Source organism: Indicator indicator, chromosome 1, assembly GCF_027791375.1.
Source record: "Indicator indicator isolate 239-I01 chromosome 1, UM_Iind_1.1, whole genome shotgun sequence".
Classification (NCBI taxonomy): Eukaryota; Metazoa; Chordata; class Aves; order Piciformes; family Indicatoridae; genus Indicator; species Indicator indicator.
Genome location: NC_072010.1, coordinates 18,772,630 through 18,799,972, shown reverse-complemented (window position 1 = coordinate 18,799,972; position 27,343 = coordinate 18,772,630). Strand labels below are relative to the sequence as shown.

Below are 27,343 nucleotides of genomic sequence, written 5' to 3'. Positions count from 1 at the left end.
GGAGTCTTTCAAAACCCACCTGAATGTGTTCCTGTGCAACCTGGTCTAGGCATATCTGCATTAGCAGGGTGGCTGGACTAGCTGATCTCCAGAGGTCCCTTCCAACCTCTACCATTCTGTGATTCTATGCAGCATTTGGGTTGCTCAGTTCTACTTAATTTGTGGCTAGTTGTGATTGCCTGATGCAAAGATGGCATGGGCAGAAGAAGATGAATGTTACCTGCTTTTTGCCTTCTACACTTACGTGTACATGCATAACTTAGGACTGGTTGGTGTGGAACTGTAGAGTTTAATTTGAGCTAAGTTGCTGTCATGAACTGTTGCATGGTACAAACTCTGTGGCTCTGTAAGCACCTTCTGGTTTAGGACAATGCTGTGGGCCAGGCTCTGATGGTCATAGCTTTCTCCCACCCAGCACTAGCAGCTTGTGAGGCTGCGTATGTGGGTGTGTGTTGGTGTGAAACATTCAGCACTTTCTCTCTTCTTTTGCCATGATCAGCTGTTCCCTCCCTACTCCAACCTAAAGCTACCATAGAGATGGGAGTTTCTACGGAGCTAGTCTTCTGGCAGCCCCAGCCCTGACCTGCCATTTGAACCACTCCACATACATAACTTTTGTCTTCCTGCCCTACAGTTCATTAGACTTTAAACTCACACAACTTAAGTGTTTATTGAGAAGTGAACCATCTGGAAGGTTGTTGATGCTTCCAGCTGAGATGAGCTCTTTACAAAGAAATGTTATTGAGGGAAATTAAAATATGGCTTTGTAAGGAATACTTTTTCTGGCTCTGTGGTGTGTTAAAAAATCAGTATGCGAATTTTGGAATTTTCTGTGTGTTTATTCTAACCAATACCTGATTTTGTGTTTGTCATCATGCAGAATCCCACAGTGTTTCAGAAACCTGTGAAAGTGTTCTGTGAAAACATCAGAGTTTCAAAATAGGAAAGGAAAATAAGTTGAAACTACTTGAAGGTCTTTTTGCTGGCTACGACATAAAAGAGGAAACTTAGAAATTAATTCCTAAAGGCATTTGCACCTTTTTGTGTAGTCTAGTGGCATGAGCCTAGGACTGAGAGCCAGCAACATGTAAGATTTCTTCTGTGGCCTCCCTTTGACTTTGTTTCCAGAGTAAGCTGAATGGGTATTTTGTAACCACTTCATGAGAATACTGAAATAGTTTAGATTGTCTGTACTACTGTATTTATTCTTCATTTACTATTATTTCTTCATTGTATTTGTAGCTATGTTCATAATTGTGGTAACACCTTTTAGGCATAGATGACGCATTCGTAACTGAGATTGTGAAATGAGAGATGAACTATGACTATGGGGGAGTAGCAGTAAGTGCAGAGTACAGAGGATTTAGAGATGTGATCTCTCAGCCCTTGGACTTCAGGGTTTCCTGCAGTTTATACACATATGTGTAGTTTCCAGTAGTTTCCTGCAGTTTATACACATATGTGCAGTTTATACACATACATATATACACATACATATGTGTATAAACTGTGTATACACCATAATATCTTCCCTTCAAGCTGTTTTAACCATTGCTGCTAGATATTAAGAGAATGAACTATATTTGATGCTTATCTTTTAGTCTTCTGTCATTTGCCTGCTAGAGTTCAGACATGAACATTTTTCTTCAGTTCTACTTTTGTTTGTTGGTTTGTTTGTTGTTTTTTTTGTTATGTTGCCTGCTCTATAAGCATCAGAAATTTGCCATAGCTGGAGAGCCCCTGAGTGGGAGGAGACATACTCAGAGCATATATTTTCACCTCTGAATTTCTTAAGTGTAAATAACTCTTGCTTGTATAACCCAGATCAGAATTATTTCCAGATCTGGTTTGTGGAAGGTTTTTGGTTTTGTAAAGCCAGTTGGCAGAAACTTTGTGGTGGAGAGGACTGAAGGAATACGATACCTTGTTCTGCAGTAAAAGCAATGTTTTACCTACCCAAAGGATCCTGCTACTTTCACTTGCTGATGGATACTGCCTCAGTCACCTCTGACCTTTCCCTGTGGCATGCAACAATTTATTTGTCCCTGTTGTTTAGAACTGAAGTCTCAGGCCTTGGTGAAAGGTATTGGATGAAGTCTGAGGACCCTGGAGCCAGAGCAGGTGGCACTGTAGATTCGGTGTCTATCAGTTGGAAGGTAACACTTCGGATGGTGTTAATTATTGTTCACAGGAGCAGTAATTCTCACCTGTGCCTGACTTCCTTGTTTGTCTGTTTAAAATGCATTCCTCCTCATCACCAAACTGATGGATGAGTCTGAACTTTCTACTTGGCTTCTCATGTGAATGCTTAACTCTTGTGCTTTCTCTTAAGACAAGCTGAAGAGCCACAAAATGGCTTCTCATGTATTTTAATCTTCTCCAAATGTTTTATCTCAGACCTGTCTCAGCTCTTAGTTCCTCCTCTCGTAGACACAGCCAGCCTGTAAAATCCATTATTCTCCTCTGGCAATAAACCTTAATACTGGGACTCCATAACACTTACTTGTTAATGGTTGATTAATGACTTGTAGATAATAAAGCTCCTATCTGAAGTTAGCAAACATCTGTGAGGGATTTATATGAATCCTCTCACCTCAGCAGCTGGCTCACCTCAATATTGCTTGAAATTAATGAACAAGTGCAAAGTTTAAAAGGGCAGGAAATACTTAGAAGCACAAGTCAGCTTGTATTATTATACTGCTTTATATGTCAGGTGACTGGTTTATATACAGGGCACTTTCATAAGATGTGGTGGCACCACGTTGGACAAACTTACTGTAGGGCATTTTAAAGTTTATTAATTATATTTATTCAAAGAAACCATTGTGATATCTGGAGATGACTATTTAGCATTCAGAGGGTTAAGGGTTTTTAATGGTAGCATATTTGTAGCTGTGATGGCACAAGAATGTGAGGTTAGATGATCAAGCTGGAAAAAGGAGATGCTTGTTTGTGCCATTGTCCTCTTCTTAAGTCCTAAAAGAGAAGCACATATGAAAGTCTTGTCAGCTTACAAACTTGTCTTTTTTTTCTCCATATATATAATTTGGTTTAATGAAAATCAAACCTTCATTATAAATCTTGCCTTGCCATGTCAGTTGTATAAAGGGAGTTAAAAGATATTTAGCCTATGGAAGAATATTGGGATGGCTGTGTGGCACAGTGGTGCACAGATGTAGTCCCTGCCTCACTTGACTATGATTGCAGAGGAATATAGTAAATAGTACAGATATTATAGTGGAATTTGGGCCCTTACTTCCAAAGACATGAAAATATGCAGACTATTCATTGCATCCTTCTTGCTTCTCTGCCATTTTTTTTGTACAGCTTCTCTTTCCTCACAAAGTAGTGATAAATAGGCATGTAGTGACTCTCACATCATCAAATGTCCTCTTTGGAAACACTTTGAGCAATGTTATTCTAGACATACATTGTAAAAGTAAGCTTTTGATATTTTTCTTGGCTGATACTAAAATGCAGAGAAATACATTTGATTGTTAATTTCATTAATGTGTATGAAATCAGCAAAGGATTCAAGTTAGTTATATTTGGCCCTGGACCTGTTCCACAGTTGTAATTTTGCTCTTACGTTTTCCTGATGTCCTTTAATGAAAACTGCACAACTTACTTAATGATATACTTCAATGCAACACAAATTATAGGCTTGAGACAGAAATATCTGTCTTGTAATCTCAAAATAATTGATACAGAATAATAAAGGCTTGTTTGAAGCCAGATTTTCAGCCTTTGTTCTGCTGTCCTACAAAACAATTTTCACATGTGACAAAGCCCAAGCTACCAAGTTTCTGCTCTGCATTGCTGGACTTCTGCTCACATCTTGGATTTTCACAGACAGCCAAATTTTGTGCTGCATCTCTGGCAGCTGCCATTTCCCTAATGCATATCTCATCAGATTTTTGAAAGTGATATTTTTACATGCTGAAACTTATTAATATAATTTCACAGTTTCTGACTCTCCATGACCATTTATAGATATGTGTGTCAGCACACTAAAGGTTTTAAAATATTGGGAATGAAGCTCCTCTTTATTACAGTGTGGGGCATGTTTATGATGTTATTTTGGTGAAGGCTAGAGCAAGGGCTGTTAAAAAAAAAAAAAGAATTAAGCATAAGTTTTAAAAGGTTTTATAAACAAATCTTTAAAGAACCTGAAAAGAAAATACCTAAAAAGTCACCCCCACCCAATTTTATTATGTGACTTTTATGGTTAAAGAAATTCAAGGTAAAAACTGAGGATTTAACGAGTTTTCAAGGTGGATTTTTTTCCTCTTTTCTGTATGTGAAACACTGTTATGCCATTCCCAGGCTACTCTTCCTTCTCCTAGCACACATACAGTAAGTGATTCTGGCATGTTATCTTCCAAGGGTCCCATGCCAAATGCTAAATATCCCAGATAATGAAGATCATATGTGTAATCTAGTAATACATTCCACTTGGCACTAGTCAAATACAGAGTGTTCCCAAAGTCTTGGACATTGTGTTTTCAGGGTTTTAATCAGAAGATATGTGGATGATCCAAGCTATGTGACTAGATGAAGACTAAAATAGAGACTTTTAATAAATGTAAATCGCCAGAAGGCCTTAACTGTCTGTTTTTCATAGGGAAGATGAGTATTTGGTGTTTCAGGCAAATCCAGTTGTGGAGAGGAGGAGAATAAAAGTTCATTGTGAATAACTAACTTGTTAAGTAGGTATCTTGGTTGTAATCATTTTACTCATTCTTCAGTGGTTTCCATGGTAGCAAATAATTTTGCTTAGCAAAATAATCTCTACAAGGCACATTTGGTTGGTGAGGCTCAGTAGCTCAGCACAGTACTGGGGCATCAACAGGGGGTGCTGGTCACCCTGTCATGCCCCACAACCATTTACCGATTGGCAGCATGAGGTCTTTATGGACAGATATGCCCTGAACCATTACAGTGGAGGCAAATATTGTCCTCAGGCAGCCTCTATGGCACCATTTGTGACAACACTGGATGGAGGGTGTCATGGGGATGGCAACCACTCAGCTGAGGCTACTCTGCTGCCTGGGTACCTGTCCCCTTAGTCAATACAGAAAAACCTGTCTGTCAGAAGAATGAAACCCTGGGCCAAGGCTGCCACAGCCTGGCTGATCAGTAGTACCGATGGTGGCATGTGGGGCATGGCCTAGGGCCACTCTGGGAGGGATGGTGTGAGACATGTGACAGCTTGTGGCTAAATCTGAAGGCCTTTGAGGGCCAAAGGCGACCATTTCTTTGTATGTGTGCCTTACACATATGATCAGCGTGGGGTTTTTGCACACCACCGGCTGTGGTGGTAGCAGGGGCAGATTGGCTCAAGACCAGGATAGGAGGTGGCATGGCCAGATGCTGCCCCAGTGTACTGCCATTTCCAATGCAAGTGTTGTAGTTTGGGTGGGAGATGGTTCCCTTACAGGCTGAGGTAGCGGGATTGGAGAATGGGGTAACAAGTCACTTTGATTCTGGTGCCATGTGCTGTAGGAGAATATTTACAGTGTCTGAGGCAGGAGTGGCTGTCAGGCGAGCCAAGGCCTTGGGTAAGGGTTACTCCCTGGTGTGTCCCTCACTCGACATCCCATGGCTTGTGAGAGGCCTGCTCAGGTGGCGAGGGGACAGGTAGCTAATGCTAGGCATGCACATGCACAACTCAAGGAACATTTCTAAAGCCTTCCCCTGTGCCCTTAGCCCCCACATGGCATGGTCGCAAGAGATGAAGGCTCTTAAATGCCTTCATGCACCCTTAGGAAGAGACATGCCATGGAAGGAAGTCCTTGCAAGGCAGTCTTTCTGAAGCCACAGCACTTGTGGGTTTTTGGGAAGCACAAGGACTGTCACTGTTGTCAGAGTGGTTCCCCAAGGTGAAAATCAAAATGACAGCACCTTGGGAACAACGCTGTGTCCTCTACTCCTCATCTCAACCATCCTTTATTTGAGACTCTAATACGCTCAAGAGTACAGAAGACTTATTTTGTGAAAGAAAGGAAGAATACAGGCAAAATTCCACAAAACAGAATTCCTCAATGTGAGGGATTAACTGCAGGCATCGCTCACTTTGTTTTATTTCATAGCTTTTTCCGTGAAGCTTCAGCTGCAGGAATCATGTGGTTATAAAAATCACATTTCTAATCATCAAGATGGAGGGAAAATCCTGTTCCTAAGGACTCAGTCAGCAAAGCAAGTCAAAAGTTGTTTAATTTTTAAATTTAATTCAGCTTTGAATGTTATGATCGGGATTTTTTTCAGAGATTTTGCATTTCATTACAAGTTTTGACGATTTAACAGTTTATGCTTGATCTGAATGAACAGAAATCTCTATATGAGAAATTTCCCATATTTCTTCCTTCAGTATGTCATGTTTCCCTGTACATGAATGTGTAGAAAAATAGTGATTTTTTTTAAAGACACTGTATTGTATCAAATTGCTCTTCCTTTTTAATGGAACTGCATGTAATTAAAACAACTTGTGACGATATTGTACAAGCTCCATCCCAAACCATTCTATGATTACGTGATTCTGTGAAGTTGTTATTTTTATAGTATTTCTAATTCATGCTTGATTTAAGCTAATTATGGCACTGGAGTATTGTTTCCTTAAACCGTGTGCTTAAGCGCAAAAGTTATTTTTATGTAGTAATAGCTAGGGATAAAATTTTATTAACTGTTAACAAGGACCAAAGTGAACTTTCTGAGGCCTCAAATGTCCTTTTTACTCAGAGATTTGCATTCCTGTCCCCCTGCTGTGTTTTCTCTGTTTTGTTTTTTGTGTGAGCATGTGTGTGCATGTGTGCATATGTTTGTTTTTGATAAAACCCATCAGTTCTTCATTTCTGACATACAAACTGGCTTACAGTGATGTTTGTACATCTGGAGAATGAAATGAGCTGCAGCTCTCAGAGATATGCTGCCCTTTTTATTAAAAGGACTAGAGGTAACAAGAAGAAAAGCTTGGAACCAGGGCTTTGGAGGGATTGGAGTTTAAATGGGGGATTAATTTTACAATAAATGTCTAATAGTTTAACACTGGTGCTTTAAGCTGATTCCCCTTAGGACAGATTTGTGACAGTTCTAAGATGAAGGCAGCAAGGGGTACTGCTCATTGGGATGAGTGCGGGGCTCTGCTTGTTCAGATTTCTCACTGTCCACATGTGTTTTTGGCTGCAGCTCATTTTGGGGGCTTTTTGGATTAGGATTTGAGGAATGGCAGAATGCAGCTGTTGTCCAGTCATTGTGTATCCCCGAGTTTTAGATAATAAAATCTCTGCCAAATGACAGTCTGGCCAAGCGGTTTGGGCAGCAGCATACCTGAGGAAATCACAGACCAACTCGATCAGACTGCTATGTGATCATTTATCTTGTATAAACAAGCAGAAAGCCTCTAATGATGTGCAGGCTGATGTGCAGCCTCTGGTGCTCTCACTTCTGACAACAGCCAGCACAAAATACACATTGAAGTCTCCTCCTAACTCATACGGCACTGGTTATCCTAGTCCAGTTGTTTCTTCATGGTGTGCAAAACTGCTGGTGAAGGAGTTTTTAATCACATCATAGGACTAGCAGTCTGTCTTTAGATTTCTTCTGTGCCCATGTCTTAAGGGGCTATATCAAATAAAGGACAATAGGCATCAAGGGCAAGACATGGGAATAATTTCAGTACCTGCATCTAAACCCACAACTTTATAAACATCATTTCAGTGGTTTCTTGACTTCCTGAGTCCCTTTGTTCTTTAGTGATTCTCCTACTGAACAGATTGCTCCCCAAACATCTAGAGTTGTCCTTGTGCACATCCCAGTAAAGCATGACTGTTGGCAGCACTGAACAGGTTTATGTCTGTCCTAGTTTCTGCTTCCTGGTAGCTGGTATAGTACTGTGCTTTAAGATGAGAATAAACACTGCTTTGTGAAAAGCTCCTGAATAACTCTATCCACTAGTCCACAAACCCTATTTAACTTACCTGGGCAAGAGCAACACCCTCACAAAAACAGTTGTAAATGTTGCTCTCTTTTAAACTTCTGGCTGACTCCAGTTTTCTGGAGTATTTTTAGTAATTATTTAGAGCAGTGGTTTCCAAACATGCAATATCAGGGCTGAAGTGGGAAGGAGTCTGTCTCACTGGGTATTTTGTCAGGGAGAGACCCTGTTATTCTGTGTTGTAACCAAGGTTTGTGCCATCTAGGAAGCTTGGTGTAAGCTATGGTAGGTGTTTCTAGCCTGCTTCTCAGGAAGGCCTCCACAGACCACCACTGCTCTTTGACCTTGCAATCAGTGCACTTTCAATAGAATTTAATAATGAGGTTCAACTTTTTGCCTACTTATGTAATCCATCTTCTGCTTCCTGGAAGAGTGGTGTAACGACTAAAGCAGAGGGTGTTTGGAGTGAGTGAAGACTTTCCTTCTCTCTCCTGCAGTTGAAACTGGGCCATTGTGCAGAAGGACATGCAATATTCCTGGGACCAAACCCCTTATATTCACAGTAGTGATCTTGGCTCTGTAGATGAATAGTAAAAGTAGTTGAGAGGGAAAAGACCAACATCTGTTCCCAGAATTATTTTTGCATATCACTCTCTGACACATCCAGGTTCAGCATGTCCTATCCTCTACCTGAAAGTGGCTATAAGTACTGAGATGAGTGTGCTGGTTCAGATCCTTGTGCACTCTATTGAGAGACTGTGCACTGAACACTGACTGCATTCAGTAGGAGTAGGTATCTAAGTACACTTAGGTGCGTCCTAGGTCTTCATGGCAGGATTGTTCAGAAAATGCAAAGAATGTTAAAGACCTTTACCTGAATGAATAAACAGAGCTGAAGTGTTTTTCATCCATCTTCCTTTCCATCTGCATGTTCTCACAATAAAAACATCCAATATTTTGTCAGAGCTCCTCTTGAAACATTTGGTTTCTGAGCCCCTTGGACTAAGCAACCTCACACTCATTCTCCTCAACTTTATTGTCCAAGAGCAGGACAGGTTTTCCAGCAGGTCATGTGTCAAGTTTCAGCAAGGAGGACACTAATTGGACATGGGCAAGCTCTTCTGGTATATGAAAAATGTCATTGTGTGAAAGGCTCTTGTGCTTCCTCTTCTCCAGGCTGCAGGTAAATGGTCTGTGCCTGATTCTCCATCACCATCAGTTGCAGAGATATGAGGAATCCTTTAACAGCTTTTGCCCTCATCTCAGATCACCGGTGGAATAGAAACCCCTGACTAACTTGCCTGAGTAGCTATGTGAAAATCTCATTGACTATGTAGGCAGTTAGTTGTAGTAGAGCAAACAGGTGCATGTGGCTGCAGCTACTTTATCTGCTGGCTGTTCATAAGGAATCTGGGTCGTCATTACTCTTGCAGTAGCTGACAGTGGCAGGCATATCAAGTAATCTCTTCTCTGTAATAGGATAATTCCCGTGCTGTAGTACTAGTATCAAAATATGGTTTAAAGCCCTTGAGGCGAGCCAAAGCCAGCTTTGTTTCTGTTACAGCTGGGACAGGTACAGTGAAGTCAAAATCCCTTCTTCCCTGCGGCATCCATATCAGTTGTCTCTCACAGAGAAGGGATCCTTAAAAACTTAAACCAATACAAGGTCTGGCCAGATCTTCCCTTCATGTCTGCAGTGGAGCATTGTGGAGTTCACTCCATAGTCTCCCATAGTTGTGGGGATAGAAGCAAGGACAAACAGCAGTGGCTGCAATGAGAGCTGCAGCTTGTGGGAGGATAAAGTGTGGTGAAGGGGCTTATCTTTTAAAGGCAGTACTTGCAGCTATTTATAGGCCTCCTTCTCTGTGATTACTTTGTTTATAATCAGCAAGTTTTCTCCTGCAAAAGGGCAATCAGGGAATAGCAGCTGGTGGATTCCAGGTTTGCTTTACCTGGCTACATATTTGAAGTCTTGTACTGTGTTGAATGCATTTGTTTTCCTGAAAACCTGTTGTTGCCCAGCTGCAGACTCTACCCAGGTGACATGAGCTGCAGAAGGGAAGAGCCTAACTGAATTACTTCTTGAACAATGGAAAAATTGGAGGCTAAAGTGGAATGACTGTTGAGCAATGAGATGTTGAGAGACTGTGAGCAGGCCCCTTGGTATTATCTGATAATTGAGTGATGGGACTGACAGTCAATAAAGCTAGGCAGCCACCTAGAAAATGCTGTTTCTGTGTTAAAAGGACACACAAGTGCCTTATTCTTGCCCATGTAGTATGTAGCTGCAGACCATAGGATAGGCAGATGCATGGAGGCTCACTAACAGCCATATATGACCTGTTTCTGCAAAGGTCTGCAACATGTCCTGGCTATTTTTGGTAGTCCAGAATTCCTGGCTATTACATGACCTGCCCTGAACTCTTGCAATACAGTTTGCAAGAAGATACCTGAAACCTCCTTTTGAAGGAAAAGTTAGTTTTGTCCATGAGGTAAGTCAAAATTAGTGGAATTGAGCTAGGCTTTAAAATTACCTAGCTGTGATTAAGTGGGATTAAATGTCCCAATAGTGATTACTGCTTCCCGCTTCCCAAAAAAAATTAAGGAAGGACAGAAACCTTATCCCTCCAGACTACTAAAATAATACTGCATCCTCCTAGAGGGACATGGGTGAAACTGAGATCCTAGAGTGCTCCCCTGTATGCTTCTGTGGAATGGGTAAGAAGGAACTAGGGTGGAATTGACAAAGGTAGGCTGAGCCTCCAGACTTTTTACAGGCCACAGGAAGCTCCAAAAAGCCCAGAATCATGCTGCAGGACTGCAGTGCTGGGGCTTTTTTTCTGGGCTTTTTTCCTCTCTCTCTCTTGGTTTTTTTTTTTTTTCTTCTTCTTGATTTTTTTTTCTGATTTTTTAAAAAGGTTTTTTCCTTCTGAACAACAAAATCCTTGTTTGGGTAGATAATGCCTGTAATGGCGTTTCTCTGGTGCAACTCAAGTTGATGCTGCTTTGTCACTCAGTAAAAACGAGTGGGAACAGTGGATCAATTCTTCCAAAGTTCAAAAAGGTTTTCTTGATTTCTACAGGTGAACATGTCCTCCCTCAAACCTCTCCTCTGTTAAGGGACACTTGGACCAAAACCCCTTGAGTTTGTTGATAGAAGAACTGTATAGCAGGACTGGAGGACACCCACACTGCAAGAGCTTTTCAATACGGTTTAAGTAACATGCACTAAATTCTTTACTGGTGGAAACAGGCAAAATATCACCAAAATGTGTGGTGCTAATTTATACCAATAAAGAATTTTGCCCTTGTGCTAAATTTTCAGAGTAAACACCTTGCAGCTGTTTGTTAAAATAAAACAAAAAACCTTGGAAGCAAACCAAACCACAAGCGTGTTTCCTGTCTCCAGCCACCATACTGTAGTACATATTTGCTCTGCAGAGAATATTATCCTTTTGGCTATGTAGAAATTACTTAAGTGCAGCTTGTTTTTAGTTATGCTGCCAAGCTTCCATCCTGAAATGTGTGAGGATTTTTTTTTGATGATGCATTTTTACCCTACAGCCATGTGATATTTTACTGCAAGTCTTAATAGTTTACTGATTTTTGGAAGACTGCAGAAAAATAATACAGTTACATGCCTCAACACCTGGAAGGTTTACTGTAAGCCATGTTATTCAACATAATAATTTTTATTACTTTTAATAACATTTTGACATCATGCGAAGATTATTTCAGATACTTACAAATCAATTTTTAGGATCCTAGGATAATTTTCTCAATATGTTCTGAAATAAAATGTGTGCCTTGGATTTTAGAAGCAGAGGAATGGTACCTGACTTCCTAAATGTAAGTGGTAGCCCTGATTGCTGCCCCAAAATGTAAATTTATCTGTTTACCTGAGCAAAATTTGCTCCCAGTCTCTATTAATTTTCATCTTCCTTCCATCTCCTGTGCTGGAGAGGGAGTTGCAGTGCATTTTGATCCAAAAGATCTGTGGTGCTGTTGAGACACACTGCTTTATCTTGGGTGCTGTGATTTCTGCTGCAGCTTGCTAAGGGCCAGTCACTTGCACAGGTAGAATGAGGATAGCCCTGTGCTAGAGGCTGTGAACCTAGAGGCTGTAAACCTAGAGGCTGTAAACCTAGAGGCTGATGCATGCTCCAGAGCATAAGGCTTTCCATGAGATTCACAGGCACAGTCCTTAGCAGAAAATGCAGGGGTAGAAGGTGACTGCCTTGGATTTGTTCAAATACAGTACTCATAAAAAAGAAGTTGCAATCATTAAAGTACACTTATAAAGTGGGAGCCTGCATTTTAATACTTGGTAGCTAATGTTCTTTGAAAAACTGAGCAGACCTTGGTTGTTTAATTGTACGAAAGCTACCGTACACGTTGGTGATGGCCTAGGGGACTTTAACAGAATGCCGCAGAAAATAGATGTGCTATTTCTGGAATGCTCTGCTGCTTTCACAAAGTGCTGCTTCAACTATGTAAGATTTACCATAGATAACAGCAAGAAAACATGCCCAGCATCCTCCTTAGCATAGCAGGGAGTTGACAGTAGATTTTCAGACATGGGTTGGCAGCATATGCGATTAAAAGAGTTCTGTGCTTGTCTATCCAGGTCCCTTCTATAAATAGTCAGTGTAAGATTACAACAGCATACTAACTTTATAACAGCCCATATCTTACCTATCACCTTCCTGAAAAACACTCCTACACTCCTGGCTGATACTTTTTGTGCCTACTTTCACCCTTCAGCTATAATTACTTATTAGAATAAAGTGCAGTATAAAATTAGATTAAATGCATATTCCGGATCATGAGGAGTTGATGTGGGAAGATCCTGAGCACATCAGGGTGACTTGCCTGGACACTGGTCATGGCTGGAAGGTAGTGACAGTAGGAGTAGCTAGCACCTTTAAAAATGGAGAGGATTTTTTAATATATATATACAATATGCCTGTCTAAATAATGCTATGAGCTGCAGATTACTTTGTGTGGGTGAGCCTTGTCTGCATGGATCCTTGTTTGTGACAAAAGTGAACTGCGAGTGCTGGGTCCTGAAGCCAGCAGGTCTTTATGTGGCCATTCCAAAGAGGTAGTGAAGAGGGGGCAGGCTGGTCTGAGCAAGTCATAGGAACTGGGCATGGTGATTGTCTTCCTCTGTAAACAGCGAACGGGTGCCAAGCCAGAAGTTATGTCACAATGACAGCTCTAGCTAGATAGCATTAGTGTTCAGAATCATGTAGTGTCTCCTAGTTTCTGTCCCATTGCATCTACAGCTGGTTTGAGTAAATGATCAAGTACCTGCACTGGGCTTTTCTTTTTTTATTCTTCAAAGACAAAGTCCCTTGTTGATGAATTTTGGAAGCATATCAGCTATGTGTAAAGCAATTGTAGCCTCCTTACTCTCCCCAGACTATTTAGCATGGGGTGTGACTCTTAGGGGCTTTAACGAGCTGTCAGCATGACAGACACTAAGTTCATCAGGAGCATGAACAGGGCTTTGGTGTTTCAGTGTACAAGAAAGGCTCTTCTTTCACTTCACTTTTGCATACAGAATGTGATGAACTGGTGTCATGATTTTGTCAAGCTGGTAGGATACAATACAAGCCACATCCAAACTGTCAGTTATGATGAGATTAGATATGTGTGGATGTCCTGAAATGTTAATATTGCACTCATATGTGCTCTAGCAGCCCTGCGACGCAGATCAGTACTCACTGCTGTGTTGCAGGTTTGTGAGTATTTTTCTAACTTATCTCAGAGGACACACACCAAATTTGAGCTCCTTTCTTTTGGTTGGTTAGAGAATTGTTCTCAATGCTTATTAAGATAATTATCTTGAATGCAAAATACCCTCTGCCCACGTGATATGGGTAATATGTCTTACGTTTTAAAAGATTTCCATCAGCAAACCACCTTGGCTTCAATGCTCTAATTAGCAGGGTCTGGCTCATTAGCAAAAATATGAAACAAGCATCTATTAAGCTGCTATTAGGTTTCTTCTCACAGATATTTTTGGAAGCTTAAGGATCTGAGTAGGAGGTACAGGGGAAAAAAAGTGCAAATAGTGTTACCTGTTCTATTAAGAAAATCAAAGATCTTGGCTTCTAGATCAGGCTTTCTTTTGGGAGCATCTCTGCTGGTCGCAAATCACATGTTGTCCCTGACTGATAAATCCATTTTGGCAAAAATCTGTAATGTGGGCTGGGCGGTAGATGTTTCCTACTGTGCAGATAGCTGCTGTTTTTACTAGCCTTGAACGGATATGAACAGCTCCTGCTTCTCTCAGTGGGTTGCTCTACCCCTATGCTGTGACTCAGTGTAAACGCTTTACTGAGAGACACTGAAATTCGCAATTCATTTGCTTTACTTTTCCTAAAAGATAAATTGTTTGTTACTTAAAGCCATCCAAAACTAGCCTTTGAGATACAGAAAATAAGTCTATTGGCACTGAACACTGTGAGGAGGGTTGACAGGTTCTCTGTTTGGTGGTCCCTCTAGCCTGTAGCCAAAACAAGGTTAAGTTTATACCACAAGCTGCAAGCTCTGTATATGTAGGAACAAACCTGAGCTTCTGGTCCTTCTGGGCTTCAGCACTGTCACAAGCATGCAGTATTTTTGCCTGTGGTTCCTACATGTGAAATGAGTACAACTGAAGGCGAGAGGCATTTTGAAAGGTATTACTGTGTATGTGTATTTGACAGATCAAGCTCAGTCTCTCACATGGCTGGGCCAACTCACATTTCAGACTTTTGAATAGCTGCCATTTCACTGCTCTGCTAAGGAAAAGGTTCATTTCTTATCCACCTCTTGTGAAGGACTTCAGAGGTTAAAGAGCAAAGTGGTATTTTATGTCAATAGATGTCAGTTGTGTGGAGTGCATTAGTGCTGCATCATAAGAGGAAATCACCTTCATCTTCTGTGGCTGCAGAGATGCCATCAACGGAGAGAAGTTCCGGCAGAGAACAATAACAAAACCAATGGAGTAAGATTTAGGATGGAGCGTGAGCAGTTTGTGAGAGGGATGTTGTATAGCTGAGACACCTGCAGTAGCTCATTCCAGCTTGGGTACCTTGGAACAAACGGAGTGTTCCCCTGAGGCATCTTATAGCTTAATCCAAATCACAGATAGGCTGAAGTCATCATCAACTGAAGACAAGGGAAAGCTTCCCATTGGCATAAATGACATTTGGATTATGGATTTAGTAACCACTCAACATGGGCTGTTAAACTCTCCTTTGGAAAATATAATTTATTTAATTGTTTTCAATGCAAATAGGGAATAAAGCTGGCATCTCCATTACACCAAGAATAAACACATTGGGGGTCATTCCATTACTTCTTCCCCAAGGAAGCTTTGCAGGGGAAGAAGAAGTATTTTTTGTGCTTTTGTGGTTTCTGGTAAATACAGGATTGGCAAAGTGAGCAGTGATGTGTTTGCTTTCACACAGAATACAGCAGGGGTGTATTTTTTGGTGTTTGGCTACTTTGGATTTCAACTTCATGTATCACACCTACATAATTGAAGAGTTCTTTTAAATCATTGTGTCTGTTGTATAAGTACAAAATGCCTAGTTTGATTAATTTGAAAAATAATAGGTATGAAAAAGTAGGTTCTGAGAATGCCAGGAGAAAAATCATTATCTTTCCACTAATTTCAGCCAGTAGATATCTTCAAATTACATAGTTTACTCCTTGGTTAAAACCACACATGGAACTTTTAGATGCACAAAATATTACTTTTAGTAAGTAATGTCCACTTAAGACTAGAGTGGTACAATGGCAATGCCGTCTAAACATCAGTATCATCTTTGCTTCAACCTGGAGCTGCTTTCTGACTCTGCAAAGGTATTCCCATATTTTGGCAATCAGTTCACAGTTCCTTCTTGACAAAGCTGGGTGGTGCCTTTTTTTCCTGGTAACTGGAAAGATGTTACTTTGTTGGGGTGTTACATGTGTTAATCATAGAACAGCTTTTATGGCAACTCAGTGAAGACAGAAAATGCAGACATGGCTCTAATACCACTGACTTTTACTTTTTAAATTATGTCAGAAATTGCATTGACTTTAACACTGAGTTTTGCATAATTCTATTAAAAGGAATTTTCAAAGAATGAGTATTTGAATGCTTAGCACTTCTTCAAAATTAAAGCCATTTAATGGCCAGAAAAGTCAATGAGCCATTAAAAGTGAACTCCAAAAATATCTCTCTTACATAAATCCCTACTCCTGAGGGTACAGCTGATCTGCACTTTTTTTTCAACATAACAAAGCTTGTGTTTCATTCATATCTTGTAACAATGGAATATTAATTGAGAAGATCAAAAATATGCTTTCCAAAAGAGATTTTTGTTACTGCTGGTGAAATTGCTCCATGTTCCTTCATCCTATGGCTTTAGAAGGCTCTGGTTGAATTAATGGCTTTGGTTTTTTTCCACTTTGCTTCAAAGGAAGTAATATTTTAACTTTTTTTTTTTTTTTTTAATAAGACTTAACAGGTAAACTATCAAAGTAAGTGGAAGGTCTTATCAGAGTTGATAGATACACTTGAAAGGCACTGGGTCAAATGCAGATTTATTAAAATAATTTTTTTAGTGGACCGCCTCCCCTATGGAGACTGGCTGCAAGAGCCGGGGCTGTTCCGCATGAAGAGAAGGTTCTGGGGAGACCTTATAGTGGCCTTTCAGTACCTCAAGGGGGCCTGCAAGAAGGCCAGGGAGGGACTTTTACAGGGGCTTGTAGAGATAAGATGAGAGGGAATGGATTGAAGCTTAAGGAGGGAAGATTTAGAGTAGATATTAGGAAGAAATTCTTTATAGTAAAGGTGGTGAGACTCTGGAATAGGTTGCCGAGGTTGTTCCCTGAGGTGTTCAAGGCCAGGTTGGATGAGATCTTGAGCAACCTGGTCTAGTGGAAGTTGTCCCTGCCAGTGCCAGGAGGGTTGGAACTGGATGACTTTAGGTTCCCTTCCAACCCAAACCATTCTATGAATCTGTGAATCTCTGTAGAAAATGACAGCAATGGAGATGTAAGACTCTGACCCTATAGGAACTTCAGTAGGGCCTGAATTGAATTCCTGCAACCTATCAGTCACTGATGAACTGATGAATTCCCAGTCCCATGGAAGTGGCGGGGTAGGGGATATGCTTGCTGTTCCCCTGACTCCTGTTGCTGGCCACACACTATATGTCATTGTTGTAATGGACCAGAACTCCTCCCTCTGCTTTAACCTTCATACTCCTGGACACCATTTCTTCTCAGGAATAATCAGCTTAGATTTGGATCATTCATTCTGAAAGTCATTCCTCTTCTTTCTCTCTTCTATGAAGAGGCAGGTAATGTAAGACATAATTAAGACACGGTTTAAGACAAATTAAGTTGAGGAATTATTTCAAAGACTTAAGACGCCCAGCCAGAAAGGGGAATTCAAGGCTAAACAAGGCTCTCTCCAGAAGGTAGAGATCCTCACTGACTCCTTACAGATCAGTGAAAGTGTGTCCTGCTAATGCAGGCCAATCTCAGATCTTATCCTTTCTCTCCCAGCTGTCAGGATTTCCTAAATATTTTCTTGAGTAATGCAGCTACAGGCATCAAGAAAAGTAGAACTGGGAACAGTGCAGGCTCAAAGAGAAGTACAAGAAGGTTTGTGACCTTCTTTGAAGGTTTTCTCTGCTCACTCTGGTTTTCTTTCCTATCTCCCATTTGTTTTGTGACTTTCACTACTGTGCCTTTCCTTGCCAAGCTACTCCTTTTTTCTTTTTTTTTTTAACAAGAAAAAATAAGTAAACACATTTGAATAAAAATTGAACTGATTCAGAAATGGTTCATTTGGAGGTACCTTTAGGGAAAGCAAATAATTGAAAAGTTGCATTTAAGAATTATGAGTGAAGATGCTGATGGGTCCTAGTTTTAATCCAGAAATTCATGGTTTACAGTGCAGGAGACCTAATTTCAGTTCTGTCACCCGCCTATGAGAATTTGAAGCCGTATCTCTAGGTTTCTAAGGGCGATCCTGACCTGCAACCAGCTTCTAGAGAGCCCTAAAGGAGGAGGGAGTGTTCTCCTCTAACACCAGTTTAGTGTTGTATGAACAGATGTCTGCTATCAAGGCTCAGAAACTAGAGAGAACTTCAGTGATATACTGAGTGAGCTATCACTATACTGGAGAAACTCTCATTTCTGCCTCAATAGCTATTAAACTACTTTAGATAGAACAGTTAGATCAGAGGGGTTGAGGGAATCATGTCTTCACCATCAGTAAACTTTGACTTCAACCTCTGTAGCAAAGATCAGCATCTTCCAGGAGAGACCCTGATCTTTTCCCCACAGGCTTGGGTTTGAATTATCCAGCAGCATCCACATATGACAGCCACAGAAAAACATTCTGTACACACAAAGAAACCCTACAACAGGAGCTTACTTCAATGGGTTATGTGCTGGAAGAGAGAGAGGCTGAGCAACCTCTTTCTGTGTTGCATCTAGTATGTAGTCTGTGTCTGGTGAGGTTCAGTTGCACCTGGTGTTTGTCCTTGGTTCTGAATGTTTTCTATTAATTGCTTTTAACCCCAAATATGAGTCCTTCCCAAGATGGGTGTGCAGTTAGCTATTCATTATGTTTATGTCTCTTCTCTCTTTATGGAGAGCCTACAGAAACTTCAATATCTTCTCTAAGACAAATACAGACAAAACAGAGTGATCTATATTTGAACTTATGTCCTTTGCTAAATGCTGACCATGTGCTTGGGCTACAAGAGACTCAGAGTGGACAGTCTTTAAGAGATTTTCTGTCAGAATTTGACTGCTGAATTATATTCATTGTGCCTCTCACCTGTCACTGAATTGTGGTCAAATAAATTGCCTTTTGGCAGTGGTAGTGGGAAGTTGCTGCCTGATTCTCACTCACAGGTAATCAGATGATTTGCTTTCCTTTGTTCCCTTTATTTCCTTCTGCAGGGAAGGCTGCTTCTCTCCCATCAGCCCAGAGGCATGTCCCCTTGTGCAGTCTTTCATGTGCCACAACCGAACATTCATCCTGGATGGCCATGTGCAGCTGAAGACAGGTCTGCAAACCCAGGAGCGACACCTTTTCCTCTTCACAGACCTTCTGGTTGTTGCTAAGTCCAAGTGAGTATGGCCCCTCAGGCACATCCCCTACAAAGCAGCCCTTTTTCTTGGTGGAGCATAGCACGGATTTCCATAATGATTTTTTAGTATCAAATCTTCCCTAAATCATAAGCAAGCTTTTTATTTAATCAACAGAACTTAGGTACCTGACTTCTCCAGGTACCTTGAAAAACCCCACTGCCATAGAGGAATTCCATAGAGGAATTCCAGGACACAACATCAGAAGTTATCAGATGTTCTTGGCTGTATTGGTTGCATTTGTCATCTTCCCTGCTTTGGGAGCACAGCGTCATAGAAAAGACTCATGGTGCTCAACTGTGTCTGTCACTCTGCCTCCAACTGATTGTTGTGTTTTAGAAAGGTCATCTTCAGTCCTGTGGGGTGTAGCACCAGTGGCTGTGTGGCAGAGGAGTCAGGGATCTTAATGCTTACCTGGAAGCTGCTTTGATTCACACCAGTGACAAGCAGCTGTATAAAAATGGAGATTGCAGTGATCATTGGCAGTGTCAATCCCTGTAGGTTGTACTGTGCCAAGAGGGGCATGGGGAAGGAGAAGCTGACAAGGAAGGGGAAGGGAAAGGGGAAGAGGAAGGGAAGCAAGCTGAGCAGTCTGAATAGTGTTCATGTGTAATCAGGCTTGCTGCTGAGCTCTGATTATTCACTCTACCATTCACAATTAAATCAGATTTACAAGCTGTGTCTAGCATGCCAGCTTCATGCAGCATTTGTGGTTTAAGGCAATTTCAGAGGGTGCTTTCACTTGTTGTTATGGGTTATGGGAAATAATAATAAAAAATCTTGATGCAGCTTCATTCTCTGTTAGGCACTGTTTGTGGTTTCAGAGGGTGGGTAATATTGAAGTGATTCCTGGGCTTTTGCAATGTGTCTTTTCGCTTAAGCAATTGTTTCAGAGGCTTCTGGGAAAAGCCAGACTAAATCTGTGTTTTCTGTAGAAATTTGAGCTGTGTCCATTTGAATCACACACAGTAAACATAATCCCCCTTCCCCCCAGCTGAACTCCCTTACTTGATTTGGTGTGACAACACAGAGGATATTTTACCCAAAATGTATTCCACTATGGGTGGGTGGTGAAGATAAGAATATTTAGGGGAAATGTTGCTTTTCTACCAGCAGTGCCACTAATAGCATTGTTACTGTATTTATTTATGTGTCTTCATCTCACCTAATTTAAGCTTTAAAATGTTAAGTATTTGCAATTTACCTAGGTTTGTTGTGTCCTCTTAAAGCCTCTGAGGAAAAACTAACACCATCCTGCAGCAGACTCACCTGACCTTGAAAGAGTGTCAAACGTGGTTAAGGCAAATTGTGCTCTTTGGGATCTTTCCTCCCATGGTCAGCATACTGAGCAGAGGCAATGTTAGAACCTGAAGCTGAGCTGCATATTACTGCAGGTTTGGCTGAGTCCCAGTGGGTCTATTTGGATAGGAAAGCACTACACAGTGTAACCACTCCAAAATCTGGTCCCCAGGTAGTAATAACGGTTCTTACAGCATTTGATTTAATGGAGTGAAGAGCCTGCAATGTTTGAAGAAGGTGGAAGAGAACAAATTGTGCTTCTGCATGTGAAAGAAGAGGGAAGGGGGAGGAAGTCTCTGCTAGAAATGGTAAAAATAGTATTTTGAGTGATATTACTTCATGTATTTCAAACAACTAATTGGAATGTTCTCTCTACGGCTGCCTTGTCAGCAATTAAAGCATCAGAGCTGTCACTAATGAATGCTACTTAAAAATCAGCATTTTTAAAGCTATCTCACATTAAAATGCCATTGCTGATTCCCAGAGGGAAAACCTGAGTGAGGTGTGTTCTGTGTGGCTGTGACTGTTGATCGTTGTTGACGTTTTAATAGCTGATGCAGAGTCAAAGCAGCAGGTCACCAGAACAGAATTAATAATACAGTTGAATCTGACTTAACTTTAGAATTATTCCTCATAAAGATGCTAAAATTTTGTAGTACATTTTGTGTTGAATAGTTTTTCAGCTTGGGGCATATGAACACATAAGATATCTTAGGTAGTGCTCAACACTACTGGTGTCAACTCAGCTGCAGGTAGTCAGTCACTATGAAGAGAGCTGAGGTGCAGACTTCCTAGGAGAAGCAAATGGGTACAAAGTTTTGTTAAGGAGAGCAACAAGTATTATGTATCCTCTGAGCTTGCTAGGTAAACTCTGGTACAACACTGAGCTCCTGCTTAAAGGTGGTGAATTAGCATTGCTCCTGTGGAAGTTTGTGAGGGATAAGTTCTCTCTACAACTGCTTGGCAAGGTGCCTGTAGGTTTCTTTTCTGATATTTTCTAATGATTTTTGAAATGTAGACTGTTATCATTTCAGGTCATACATCAGACCAGCTTACAAAAAATAATCCTGTGTTTCTCTGCTACCCTGTCCATTACTACCTTCATGTGAGGACTAAGTCATAAATTAATTGATTGAAAGAGGTTGTCTCCCTCAACCAATGCTAAATATTTAAAATGTTTTACTGTTTTCTATGTATTGGTTAGATTTCTTACAGAAAGTATGTGCTTTTATTTGACAGAGTAAATATTTCAAGGGTCGAGGTTTTTCATGTAAGTTTTTGTGTGGGAAGCACAGAGAAATAGCTTCCTCTTCCTCCTTTGTAACATGTACATGCATATATACACATGAGTTTTAAGATTACTGTCCCAACCTAGCTGGACATAGAAATTAATGGTTGGGTGCATACCTGGAATTATGGTAGCAATCTCAGAATAGATCCATTAATGCTTTTGTCAGAGGGTCCTGTTAAGGAGATTAGCAGAACTAGTGAGAAGTTCATCTTCCATCTGTCGATGGCTGCAAGCTATCCAATTGCCACTTACAAAAAGCAAAAGGAACTGAGTTTATTTGCAGAGGTGGCACAGTCTGAGGTGCATCAATACCCACACCATTGATGGCCCCAATTTTTCTCTTGATTTCAGTGGAATCTGGATTTACTTGATATTTAAAATGTAACACTTGCAAGGAGGCTTGCTTCCTTAAAAAAAAAAAAACTTGATTATTTTGTTATTCTTCCCATTTTTCAAATGTTCAGTCATGCTGCTTCCTTAGTCAGCAGTGGTATATTAATTTCTAGAGGTAATGCTTTGGCACTTAAATAGAAGATTTATATTTCACAAATGCTGGGAACCCATGGATTGAATAAAGGATATCACAGATAGAGATAAAATTATATTTCTTTGGATGTTAATAGAGGCTACTGTTTCTGTACCTCTGGAAACCAGGCCACTTGAATACTGATAATAGCTGAGAGTTGTGACTAGGCAAGGCAAACAGGGCTTACAAGAATGTACATCAAGCATGACTGGAGAACATCTTTGTGCTTCTGCCAACACCCTGCTGACACCTGCTACTGGCACTGTACATGTCTGGCTTTATGAACTGTAAATGTTAAAAAAGTGAAACAGAATGTAGAGAGTTCACTGTACTGGCTAACAGGAAAAAGAAATTGAGGAGAAAGGGAAGGTCAACAGATTGATTTGGTGGAGTCAGACCAGGTATACGTCTATTGACATCTGTATTAGAATCCAGAGCTTTATTTTTTGGTAAATCCACATTTTCACAGTTCATTCTGTGGTCAGTCAGTTACAGATATTTATGTATTTTTGGCAGATCTTATTTGTTGCATTATAAACTCGTTTGTTGATGAGCATGTTTAAACATTCTACTATACTTCAAGTTTCTCTTTGATGAGTAAAAAAAAGTCTTGCTTTTAGTTTAAAAAATACATGAACTTGAGATGGTATTTTCAGTATTTTATGTCAATCTAATTGAAGTACCAGATGCAATATGGTCTGATTGCCACCACTGTGAAGGCTGCTGGGTAGTAGTGCACTACCCCACTACACCTGTTAGCACAATGTCACCTGGAAACTTCACACTGGTCAGAGTACTGCAAGTTCATCTGTGTCCTCTTGAAAGCTGTAAGGTTCAAGTACTTTCATGTTTCAGACTGTATTGGTTCAGTCTGTCCTACACTGAATACCTTGTAAATGAGACTAATCTCAGAGAAGGTGTTCCATGTGTATCAAAGCTCTAAGAAACTGCTTGCCTGGTGTATTTATTTACTTATGGAGCACTAATCACCTGGCACTGTCCCTATCCACAGTTGCAAAACAGTGATGAACTGACACACCTCATGTGCAAACCCACCTTGAATTCAGTGGCTGTTGCATAGCTGAGGAGCTGGACTAACTTTGCCAGTAGTGGTTGTCACTGCTTATACTCACTATAATTGTTCACCCTGGAGCTCAGCAATCCAAATACACTGTAAACTCACCAATACCATTAAAGTCACTGAAAGGAGGGTCCAGCACAACTGCCAATCTTTGTCTCATGGCAAAATTTGAGGGGAATTCTAGACATGGGCGGTTTTCTCCCAAGAAGGGGTATGTCTAGGGATGTTACAAACAGCCCAAGTTGATCCCGTTTAAATGAGAAATTGATATATTTTTATGTGCAACCCAAATAAATAATGGTTTTCTTTAGTTAAAGCAGAAGTGCTTCTTCCATCAGCTCCAATGTAAGTGACTGAAGAAAATGAGTTGTTTAACCTGCCTTGCTGTGTTTTCATCAGTGTGACATACCTCTGAATTTCTGCCAGCAGGTCGCACTCTCATTTCAAACTTAAGTGCCAGGCACGTCTCTGTGAGATGTGGACAGCATTTTGCACAGAAGAAGTCTGTGAAGGCAGCACAGACCCAGAGAGGTCCTTTGTTTTGGGCTGGCCTACTACAAACTGTGTGGCAAACTTCAGGTAAGAATTGAGATATGTTTTACTTTCCAAGTTACTTAAATGTTTTAGGCTGACAGGTGATGAGACTATCAAGGGTTCATTTCAGCACCAGTGAACACAGGAAGCAGGAGTGTACTGGGTTTTAAACTAGTTTCTCCTACTGCTATGAGCAAGTCACTTACACTCCATGCCCCATCTTCTGTCTCTCTGCAAATATGGCAGTGACACTCACTTATCACTTAAAAATTAGAGAAAATATGTGGTTTGACAAAGCACTGCCAGTGCTGCAGCCTTGCTCAGTTTAAACTTTTTCTTTCTCTTTCTTTCTCTCTCTCTTTCTCTCTCTCTCTTTCTCTCTCTCTCTTTCTCTCTCTCTCTTTCTCTCTCTCTTTCTCTCTCTCTTTCTTTCTCTCTCTTTCTTTCTCTCTCTCTCTTTCTCTCTCTCTCTTTCTCTCTCTCTCTTTCTCTCTCTCTTCCTCTCTCTTCCTCTCTCTTCCTCTCTCTTCCATGGGATGCTTTTAGACAAAAGAGCTTGTACTGGAAGTAGCAGGAAACATACAGTGAAATACTGACCTTGTCCTGTTTCTCTTTTTAATTTAATTATGCCAGAGAAAATGTTCAGAGTTCCTCTTAAACCAGAATCTCTGAATTTTAACAAAGAGAAAGATTTTTGGTCTGTATTTGCAGCATTGACTGTAGGACAAAAGGGCTGTAGAGGTAATTTCAGTGATTAGGCTAATTTTAGTCTCAGCAGGAGGGCTCTGTCGTCACTTCGGATAAGGGAGGGCACCGTCCCCCTGAATCCCAGCTGCTTAGTCACAATAAATTGTCTGGGTCTTGGAAAATGCATGTTCCTCTTTACCAACGGGGAGCAAAAGCTGATGCATAATTTGTATGTCACACTGGCCGTATCCAAAGAGAATGCTGTGCACAAACTACTCTCTGTTGAGCTGGTTGTGCTGTTTATGTCTTTTTTCCGCTTAATAGTCCTGAAACAAAGCTGAAATTTTATATTGATTTTCAGTTGAACTGTTGCAAAGAAACAAGATCTTTGATCTAGAGACAGTGCATGATCCTTTATAGCTATCAGAAAGTAGTTGGGTAGGAAAGCAATAGCTTCAATCGAAACAAAGTCCAGGATTTTGTAGAAGTTAAATTATGTCTGCACAGAAAAACTAGCTGCACAGAAAAATATAAAACACCGTGCATAAGTCCATAGGGGCAGAGCTGACATAATTGAAGCAGCCAAAGTAGAGTCACATTCTAAATGTTTATAAAATGCATTCTCTTCACATCATCATTCAGTAGATTTGTTGTTCCTTAAATGCCTGCTCTTAAAATTTGAAGAATTTGATTTGTAGGAGCAACAGTGGGAATAATAGTTGCTCCATCTGGGGCAGGATTTAAACCAAAAGAAAGCTGAAGCAAAACTAGGTTAGATTCCTTGCACTATCCTGTTATTAGCTGCATTTAACTGGGCAGTTTTGTATCCTGTGAAGTGTATAAATGAGATAAAGATAAATGAGATAAGCCTTAAAATGTTCAAAGTTAACTTCTACCAAGTACAATGAGACCAGTTTTCATTGTCTTATGTGTATGTTGTGATGTGGTTATAAACCAAGTATTGAATAAGAACAGTGAAAGTGGAAAGAAGACTATATATCTGAGGAAATACCTTTAAATATCTGAATTAAGTTTGTATTTTAAAGTGACCTCCTCTTCTACTTGAACACTTGTTCAAGAATTCAACCAATTTCCTACTGCAAAGCTCACTGGTAAAGCTCATTCAGTGGTAAAGCTCTAACTTCTGTGACAAAAAATAGCAACTGGGACTTTTGATCTCAGTGGCAGGCTTTTCAGTTGATTTTGGAGGGAAATAGGTGGTTTGATTTTTTTTTTCAAATCTAGAAAAAACTTTTGGTTTTTGTAGGTATTTACGGAAATTGCAACTAAGAAGCAATTCATTCTACCATGGTTTGTACAAAAGCTATTTTGGTGTTAGAATGATGGCTGATCTGTCTCTGTTTTGTTGTAATTCTTGCAGGTCTGCAGAACAAAAGGAAACATGGCTGTCTTTTTTGCAAAGGTACTTTACTATACAGTCTTTGAAGACCATGAAGAGAGTTCCAGTCATGTAGACCAGTAATTCCCAAGCTGTGGTGCTTATGTCATCATGATAGATAAGCTCTTTGAAAGGGGTATTAAGAAAAAAATCCATCTCATATCTTCTCCCTGCAGAACATATGGCACTGCATGTGCCTTTCATGCAATGATCACTATTCAAGGAAGGAAACCCTTCCCTGTGCCTGAACTTGGCTCAGCACAAAACTGGAGTGATTACTGTCACACATGGTCCCTTCCCTATCCAGCTGTAGGAGCCTCTGTCACCATCACTCTTGTTGAGTGTGGAGCTCTTTCCATGGTGATGGCATCTAAGCAAGCCCAGCTTATGAACCTCTGCTCTAATCTGCTGCACATGTCTGGCTGTATTTTTGTCCTTCAAAATCTACCCCAAGCCAAAGAGTATGGTGAGAGAGCTTGTGTAAACAGAGCTGTTTTATTTCAGTCTGTGTTTGGACAGAAAACTACTAGGAGTGGATTTGTTTTCCGGTCACCTAATTCTATTGGTTAAAGTTTGTGTCTTTATCGAGTTCTTCAGAGTTCCTGGGGTTGTTTAAATCTTCCTTGCTGGGGATGATTTCTAACTCCTTCCTGCCCAGTCCTTTGAACTGGTCTGTACATGTAATTCTTTCCAGTTACATCCATCCAGTAACATCCAGTTACATCCCCAGCTAAAGCAGTCTGCCTGTAGCGCAGATTGAGGCATTGCAGTAAGGGGTAGTTTTAGCTTGATTCAAAAAAACGCATTTTCTCTGCTGCTCACTCTGATTTCTACAATGAGCTTTTAACACAACAGGGCATTACTGGGGGCCACAGTCAGCATCCCTTCCTCATAATGCTGAACGCTTTCCTGTCATGGGAGATCTTTCTACTGCAGTACATCTGCAAACTGCTTCTTATATATTTGCTCAATTGCTATTTAAATCTCTGTCTTGCTATTTATGTTTATTATATTAAAAATGTACTTGTTTTGTACTTGTTATGTTAGTCGAATAAGAGAAGAGAAAGAAAAAGACTACCCGAAAAGCATTCCTCTGAAGATAATTGCAAAGGACGTGGGAACCTGTGCATATGTAAGTGCTCTTGGGCTGAACAGGGGTCTAAAGCCATATCATCTGTGAATGCTAGTCACCTGTAAACCCACTGGATATTGGGAGGGTTCCTTTGGTTTGTAACCTCCTTAAGGATCCAGCCCCTTTAAGACTTGGCCTATGCAGCTCTGAAGTGTTTATTTCCTGTGTTTAACACGAGTTCCATTTTAAAGACAGTGTCCTTGGTAAGAAATGCTGGTTCTGGCACGCAAACTGAAGACTCTACAGTGTGAGATCTCCAGAAACACCTCTAGCGGAACTTATGCACAAGCATCTTCAGAAATGCCAG

General features: G+C 40.6%; 1 protein-coding gene across 1 annotated transcript in view; it reads left to right on the top strand.

Annotated features, from left to right (window-relative positions):
* Positions 1 to 27,343, top strand: part of ARHGAP20 (Rho GTPase activating protein 20) — a 62,238-nt gene that overhangs the window by 10,123 nt on the left and 24,772 nt on the right. Inside the window, exons 3-6 of the mRNA XM_054386606.1 lie at positions 18,899 to 19,069; positions 23,714 to 23,863; positions 25,887 to 25,928; positions 26,952 to 27,036. Coding sequence (XP_054242581.1) covers positions 18,899 to 19,069; positions 23,714 to 23,863; positions 25,887 to 25,928; positions 26,952 to 27,036 — 448 coding nt within the window. The remainder of the gene's footprint in view (positions 1 to 18,898; positions 19,070 to 23,713; positions 23,864 to 25,886; positions 25,929 to 26,951; positions 27,037 to 27,343) is intronic.